This window comes from Monopterus albus, unplaced genomic scaffold, assembly GCF_001952655.1.
Source record: "Monopterus albus unplaced genomic scaffold, M_albus_1.0 scaffold96.1, whole genome shotgun sequence".
Taxonomy (NCBI): domain Eukaryota; kingdom Metazoa; phylum Chordata; class Actinopteri; order Synbranchiformes; family Synbranchidae; genus Monopterus; species Monopterus albus.
The window spans coordinates 2,396,798-2,405,521 of record NW_018127976.1 but is presented as its reverse complement, the minus strand read 5'-3'; the positions used below and the strand labels follow the sequence as shown (position 1 = coordinate 2,405,521).

Here is an 8,724-nt window from a genome sequence, read left to right as displayed (position 1 = left end):
CCAACCCTGACAGGCCCCCCCCCCCCAAAGGATGGATACCAGACAGCCAAGACACCAACCAAGGGAGGGAGGCAAGTACCTTGAATTCCTACACACTGCTCCAAGTGAGATAAGAGGATTTCATGATCCACTGTATCGAAGGCAGCAGTGAAAATCTAAAAACACCAATAAACCCGAATCCCCGGCGTCCCTAGCCAATAGGATATCGTTACTGATTTTTAATAATGCAGACTCAGTACTATGTTTTGATTTAAAACCAGATTGAAATTGCTCCTTAATGCCATTATCTGTCAAAAAAGACTGGAGTTGGATAAAAACTATTTTCTCCAGAACTTTAGACAAAAGATAATTTAGGTACTGGTCCAAAATTAGAGAACACTGAAGGGTCAAGATTTGACTGTTTGAGAAGAGGCTGGACAGTTGCTTTTTTAAAAGCATCTGGAACAGAACCTGTCCTTAAAGCCAGAAAGCTAGGTCTAACAGAGTCAAAAACATCCTTAAACAATCTAGCTGGCAAACAATCCAAAGAACAGTGAGATCCTTTCATGTGGTGAACCAGTTCAGAGAGCATAGGCGACAATACAAACTCAAACTGATCAAAGACAGCAGAATGCAGAGGAATATCAGCTGGGTCGGGATTAGTAGAACTGGAGGACTGCCTAATGCTAGTGATGTGATTTTATCAGTAAAATATTGAAGACAACCCTCACATACTGCTACAGATGTCTCGGGATGAGAAGCAAGGTTACACGAGTTGATAACAGAATTAATTGTACTGAACAAGACCTGAGGTTTATCACGACTACTGATGACAATGGTGGAAAGGTAGCTCGATTTGGCAGATTTTACAGCCTTCTTATAGTCAGCGAGACAATCCCAGAAATGGCGGAGAGCAACATGAAGTTTATTCTTCTTCCATTTGTGTTCAGCTCGCTGACATGTAGGATTTTAACACTGTTCATAACTCACCATATGAGTAATAAACATTTTAAATGTATCAGAATCCTTCTCTGGCTGATTCATGTTGACATCCTGATGACTCCTCACACACATGAATGGTATAAAAAAAGTTAATGATATGAATCTTCAAGACATTTGCATTTTTACCAGGGTTAATCCCTCAGAATCTGATGTTGCAGTCATTTTGTGGTGTTTGTGATCAGAATGTCTTTTCAGAGTCAGATCTAGATTGCATCTATCATACCAGATATGGCCCTGTCTGATTGGATGTGATACAATTTGAAATAAAAGGTTAACATCTAGCTAAGAGATCTGTGTCGTAAAATATCTCCTTGAAATTCCCCTGTAAATCAGCCTATAACATTAATAGAATAGCCTGCACTGGCTCAAAGGCACGGTGTGTGTGTGTGTGAGTAGATCCCCCTCAGTAATACCGCAGGACACCATTTGAACTTGGCAAGATAGAAAGATTTATGTCTGCAGCAGCACTGAGGGGAGGACAAGTTGCTCAGACTCACCTCCCCAGGTTGAATTTTTCATGTAGCACTCTCTATTTAGCTGACAAGCTTCTGATATAATAAGCATGCCAACAGCTGCTAATGTTTGACATTTAATGGGATATGTAGGCTGGAGTGTTCACCCAGCTATGAAATGCTCTTTAGACAAATCAAGTTGAGGTGTCTGGTCAAATAACGTCCAATCAAGAAAAGTTAAAATATAATACATATGTCTGTGTTTCATAAAGGTAGAAGTAAAATGTGTGTGTGTGTGTGTGTGTGTGTGTGTGTGTGTGTGTGTGTGTGTGTGTGTGTGTGTGTGCGCGCACTTGTATGGCTATACATTGTGAGGACTGATTTAAGTTTTAAACCATTGTTATGAGGACATTTTGAGAAAGTTTTTTGCTCATAACCTCAAAGGGCTGTTGAGGGTCAAGATTTGCTTTTAGATTTTAGCTTAAAAAGTTTAGCTTGAGGTTAGGTTAGGGGCTGGGGCCAGACATTTAGCTGTGATGGTGAAGGTGAGGGTAAGGGACTAGGGAATGCATTATGTCAGTGAGTGTCCTCACAAAGGTTTAGGAAAGTTTTTAGGAAGGGATCTTTTTATGTGGCAGAGATTATTTGTAGAATGTGGGATAGAGAAAGTTTTTTATATGCAATGCAGTACAAGATTGATATGCCTCATGGAAGCAGCAGTATCACTGGTGTCTTATAGCCCATGTGGGCCACATTCTTCAGTTAAACCTTCAGTCACATTGAAGAAATAATTTAGACAGGACAGGACAGAACAAGACTTTGGTATCTGGATCAAAGAGCTTATGAACAATCAGGTGTGTCAGATTTTTCAGGTTACACATGCAATGTTAGTGTATCTGATAAATATTTAATCAACATCAGTACTGCATCTTCTGCTGTCATGTAGAGTACTGTGCAAACTTTCATGCTGTTTAGATGTTCAGATTCTTATCCGTCATGCAGAAGGTGTCTCATCAATCAAACTCTTTCTGCAGCATGACCCCAAACAGAGACAACATTATATAGCTCTATAGCTTTATCAACAGCCAAAGGTTAAAGTGTTTATTCTCATATGCACAGTCAGGAAACGTGTTTCCCTGTACCATGAAATTCTTACTTTGCTGTCCGCACGAATGCCACAAAATACAAATGAAATATAAAGTAGATAAGTAAGTAACATGAAATCTAAGGCACTTTAAAAAAGCAAATTAAAAATTAAATGGAGGGGGATTACACAAAGAGAGAGAAGACACTGAGACAAACAAAATCTCCAAGATGCTTGGAAGAACTTACTGTACTTGCCAATTACTTTGAAACACCATGAGCAAACGTAATGAGGACAAGTGCTGCTGTTCAGTTTAATTAATTGCTAAATATAAACTATTCATGGAGTTATTCATGAAAATATTTTCACTTTAATCAAGTTCATGCCAGCTGTGCCATTTAGGTAAATATAGCTATCAGATTGACCACTTTACTGGCAAATACTCAATATCAACGCAATAATATTTGGCCCTGATCAGGATCAGGGCCAAATATTATTGCGGTGTCACATCCCTTAGTGATGGTGGATGTGGTCACAGGTCTGACTTTTTCAGTCATAGAGGGAACTGAAACACTTCATTTAAACTTGTTAAGTTACTGTTTAATGTAGAGTTGTTCTCTTATCAACCATATTTAAATTTTAAAGTGGACTTGATATAGCTTGAATACACAGTGTGCAGATATATTACAAATAAAAAAACTAAATAAATATAATCCATCAAACTTACTGTATAGGAGAAGGAGCAAAAACTGCGATCAGGACATCCCCAATTTTGACTGAGTTTTGATTTTGGTAATAGAAATGATACAGGCAATTCAGTCTCAGGCTCTGATCAGTTATTGTATGTCAAATGAACTTTGTTTATGCTGTGTTTATGATTAGGGGCCTAAAATACCTGGTTAAAGTAAAGTAAAGGTACCTCTTCTTTTTTCTCATGTTCCCTTCTGTTCTCCTGTTGGCTCCTCATTGTTTTCTTCTTGAGTTTTCCTCTCCCCCCGGCCTTTCCAAATCTACCTCCTCTCTCCTTCCCCTTCTGTCTGTGCTTGTCTTCCTCTACATCTCATTGCATTTATTTGTTATGCCTTTCTCCCTCTGGACACCATCCTCTGCCACTGCTTTCTTTCTTTTCTGTTGTTTTTTTGAATGTATTATATTTATTACTCTCCGTCTGCTCCCTACTTCTTATTTTTTTTCTCACCCTCATATTTTTTCATTCTGTAGTTCCAGTGGCAGATCTGCCAGCGCTGCTCTTCATATGGGGGAAAAAATAGAAAGATGCCCCAAAGAGAAGGTTTACAGATCAGCTCGTATTTTCATGCAGTCACAGCTGTCTGTAGCATTTCACTGTAGCATTAAGAGCACAGGAAGGAAATTCAGAATATTTTTGAAAGTCAAACTAAAACAATACTTTGATTTGGTAATACAACCCGCTCTGCCTCTGTTTACAGGGGTAGAGGCGGTTTGGAGGCGTTTTGATGACATGTTATTTCTGTGACCCACCACCAGGAGATTTAATGATGAATGATGATTTGGTGGTTTTACAGAATCTAATCCTGCCATCTCTCCTCCCTGGCAGATGTATGTGACGTGCACAGTGCAGGCAAAGGGCACTCGTCTTGCCAAACCGGTGCTATCCCTCAGCCTCATGTGTCTGGCCTTCCTCACTGGTCTGAACCGTGTGGCTGAATACCGCAACCACTGGTCAGACGTCATCGCTGGCTTTATCATCGGTATTGCCATCGCCACTTTCCTGGTGAGATTCACATCCCCGAAGGTTACATGTGGTGCTGTATGTTTGTTTGCTATGCACTGAGGAGTGTGGAGTGTGTTATGGAAGGATAGGACAGGACTATGTGCCACTTATTTTACCTCAAATCCCTCTGTTTTTAATATGGGTGGGGAAAAATTGGTAGGATTTTTATTTCTCAGTTCAGTTTACACAGTACAAAAATGTATTATTGAAATAATATTTGTAATAATTGTTGTTAATAAGTTAATGATGGCGTAGTTCCTTTTTATGTGATCACGTAATGTGTCGAATTTTCCATGCTGCATTAAGGACAAACTGCAGCACAGAAGTGCAGTTAATGAAAAGCCCCTCCCATGATTCTGCCCCAGGCCGTGATTTGACAGTTGACTGCTTTTCAATTTGGTATGGATTATGTGTCTTCATCTGAGAAAAGAAAAGCTCTGTCTCACCTCCTCATGAACACCAACAACAGTAACGTTAGTAACATGATTACTATTTTCAGTAATGAGTAGTGTAGTGTAATTACTGTATATTGCAGTTACTAACCATGAATCTAAAACGCCATAAATCATTAAAACAATTCCAAAAATGGCCATCAGTTAGGAAGAAGACTTGAGATAGAAATGAGTTTTAAGAAGAGATTTCAATAAGAACATGGAGGTTGCCTTCATGAGATTATTAGGCAGGGAGTTCCACAGCTGAGGGGACTGGACAAAAAGACCCAGTCCACTTTAGTGATAAGTTGAGAGTTGGGAGGATCTCAAGCAGCGGTTTGCTCCTAGACTAACATAGTCCATGCATAAGAAGAAACCTAACCTTTCAAGGCTTTGAAATCAAGCAGTAAAATCAGTCCTAACCAGTGAAGAGTAGCAAGAGTTGGTACGATGTGGTTGCTTCTCTTAGAACATGTTACAAGCCTGGCAGCTACGTTATGAATCATTTGCAGTTCTGGATGTTTCGCCTGCTTATACCAGGAAAAAGAACAGTAAAAGTGGACTGGTAAACAGTTTAGTGCAGGAGATGTTGCAGCAGATTTCACATATTTTGGCAGCTACTGCACTGAAATAAATTAAAGAAAATAAGTCTGGACTCCAGTTCAGTTTTGTGAGTCTCCCAGTTTGGTCCTTGTCTAATGGAACAAAGCACTAGAACAGAAACCTGATTGACTGTTTGTGATTTCTGACTTTTCTAGTGTGTGACCCCCTTCCCCATGTAAAGTTTCCATTCCATTTTGCTCCTTACTGGAGGAGATCATACAACCCCCACATCATCACAGCTACAGTGATGCCAAAGAAAAAGTCAGTACCCACACATGCTTGGGTTACTCTGTTAATCCAACAGAGCGGCTCATGAAGCTCTCTCCGTCCCTGAAATTCAGTTACACACAGTCTGCTGTGTTGGTGTTGTGTGCGTGTGTGGCTACTTGGTTGTAGGTCCATTTTCTTTGATTTGCTGTGCTTGTGTGTGTTGTAGGTGGTGTGTGTTGTACATAACTTCAAAGGCAAGCTGCTGCTGACTGGGGAGTCACCAGCCGAGCAGCAGGCAAACACAGCCATGCTGAACATGGGCAGAGCGGATAGCCCTCTGGAGAAGTACATCGCCTCACAGGCCAGTATAGCACAGCACAGCACAGCCTATTTAGAATACACATCTTTCTATTCCCTGATTAAAGCTGATTATCTTTTCTGGCTTAGACTAATATTAACTCTCAAACAGCTATTAATGGTTCCAAGCTGATGGCCGATGATAGCATTAGTGATATTCAGTGTTTAAATGCAACAGTTTTCATGAAAAATAAGATTCACACAGATTCATTTTGAAGTCTTTTGGCCTGGTTCAAGACATCTAGGTCCTTAGTCATCCTTCTCAGATTTAGTTTCAGTTTTATTTATATAGCAAAGTTGTTCCAAAGTGCTGTGCAGCACACAGAGGAAAGCAAACTGCAAAAATCATCAATTTGGATAACCAGAAAAACATATATGAAAAATGTTTGACCATATATGAGGAACACAGTCCTCTTAATAATAATCTTACTAGTGTACATGAATCACATTTAATGTTGTGTAACAGAACAATCTCCTGCAGCTTTCACTCCTATTTTATGGTCTTCATCAGAAAAAAGATGGCTCACACATGATGTGATAGCAGGTGGAAGTGGGTCATTTGATGCCACCTGACATCATACTCAGTGATGACGAGCACAAGATGTGGTTGAAAGCTAAGGAAAACTTCAGTAAGATTATTCTGGCTAAATACTGAATGAGCTCTAGTTTAAACCATACATTTGGAAATAATTACTTTTCAAAATGTAATACATCTTAATCATATATTTTCTAAACACTGAGTGATTTAGTAGTCTAACCAAACAGGTGGTACACCAGAAGTGTGCTTTGCACAATTATCTATTACTTAAAAAAAAAAAAACGGACAATAAAATTGCCGCTAAAAACCAAACTACTGACGTTTGTTTTAGCAGCAAAGTCAAGTTAAATGTGACTTGACAGGTGTCACCTGCAGTCACTCAGCAGTGTATGACACAGGTGCTGGTGCCAGCACAGAGAACTGGGGTAAGGTAGGTGGTCTCACCTGTTCAGTAAGATCATACATGTACTTCCATCTTGTGCTAAAAGATGGAAGCACATTAATCATTCAACTGATTGGTGAAAAATCTGATCATTCTTAAATCAAGTACAAATACTGAAACTCACCTCTCTCACTTCTGCCAGTGTGGGACTCTCATCCAGGCATATGTTGAATAAATACTAACCCTATTATAGTTTTTATTCATTTTGTCATTTTAAAAATATTCATAAACATACACTGAATGCTAGATAATCCAGACTATGTCTGGCACCGCCCATTGTTCAAAATTAAGGATACCGGTAGCACTGTTAATGCTGTGTGTGTTCTGTTACACAACATTAAATGTGATTCATGTACACTAGTAAGATTATTATTAAGAGGACTGTGTTAATGTTAATGCTGAATGTTACTATTTGTGCACCACACATACACACACATGCTGTTGTAGGATACGGATGATGAAGACGAAGAGTCCTGCTACCTTAAGGAGCGCCTCCTAGTCTTCCTGCGCTGGCTGCGGGGTCTCATTTGCTTCCGACCTCTCAGAAACAAAAGGCAACAAACTACTGAGTGGCGTGAAATTTGTTCTTCCATATCGCCGCATGCACCTCTTATGTACCTTTCTTTTTACTCTACATTTTGCTTTGACTGGTATGACTGGCTGATATTGTGCCACAGACCTGATCCAGCCTGGTCTGTTCTATGTTATTCTGCAAGATATTGTTTTGAGGGAAGTGAATAATGCAGTCATACTGTAAGCTAGCAGCCCCTTCATAAGGCTTGTGCAGTTCCCAGAAGCTGCCAAGACTGAATAATGAAATCAAATAGACCAGAATCCTCAGCAGTTGTTCACTCCTCCATTCTATCCCAGTGTCACAGGTATCAGTGGAGAAATACTGCAGTGATGCTTTTAAATCATAGATTTTTTTTAGTGATACCATATTACATAAAGATCTAAAGTGATGTTTATATATCACTAGCATTACTATTAGTTGTTAGTCACTTTGTGTTGATAGCAGAGGTCTGAAAACACAGTGGCATCACGAAAACGGAGTCACACAGGTCAAGAAACACAAAACACATGATCAGACAGGTTTGCAGCAAACCTTCAGGTAGACAAATCTATCTGATAGAGAAAACAGGCAAACAGTGATATTATTTCCCATACACTCGGTTGCAAACATTATCAGAGTTTTGAACTATTCTAGCTGTGCTTACACATTTCTTAAACATTTCTTATTAATCATTGTGCTCCTAGGTAATTTTTCTGATTGTTGCAGATGGCATTTGAACCTTCAGGACATTACAGGATCTGTAATAGACATGCGTATTCTGCAGAACAAAGCCAAAATAGAAAGCCAAAGGCTTCCCCTGGGGCTGCCAGAGAGATGAAGGAGATGTCAAACCAGTTCATGCCTGGATGTCTGTCTCTATCTGACTGCTCCTACTGCTCGTTGCTGGTTGATGACACCATGTTCTCAGAACTCAATGAAGTGTTTTCATGATAGAAAGAACAAAACTACATAAAGTGGAATTTTTCTTGAACATATTGGCATATACTGGTCAAACTGTGGTACTTTAGCCCATTCACTGCCCATCTGTTGGGTTGGTAGCTATCTTGTTCCACAGTGACCATACTGGGTTGTACCTAATGGAGCTAAAAACAGGATGTGGCTGATTCAGACAAACCATCCAAAGCATTTGGCATGTTTAGTTGAAGTGCTTTTTCTGCTCACTCTTTGCATCTGAGTGAAATCATTTCACAGAGAGCTGACACTGGTGTGTTTCTGTTGACTGAAGCCTGCTGTTTTTTTTTTTTCATCTTCTAATAAGATGCATATTTAGGAGTGAAATGTGGAAAATACACAGCTCCC

General features: G+C 39.6%; 1 protein-coding gene across 4 annotated transcripts in view; it reads left to right on the top strand.

Annotated features, from left to right (window-relative positions):
- The window catches only part of plppr5b (phospholipid phosphatase related 5b), a 47,761-nt gene that overhangs the window by 34,693 nt on the left and 4,344 nt on the right, over positions 1 to 8,724 (top strand). For 3 of the 4 annotated variants that reach the window (XM_020608958.1, XM_020608959.1, XM_020608961.1), the window contains 2 exons: positions 4,094 to 4,270; positions 5,741 to 6,281. In XM_020608958.1, the coding sequence (XP_020464614.1) occupies positions 4,094 to 4,270; positions 5,741 to 6,004 (441 nt within the window). In that variant the 3' untranslated portion in view covers positions 6,005 to 6,281. Of the gene's footprint in view, positions 1 to 4,093; positions 4,271 to 5,740; positions 6,282 to 8,724 lie in introns of those variants that run through there. The other variant, XM_020608962.1, reaches the window with a different exon arrangement.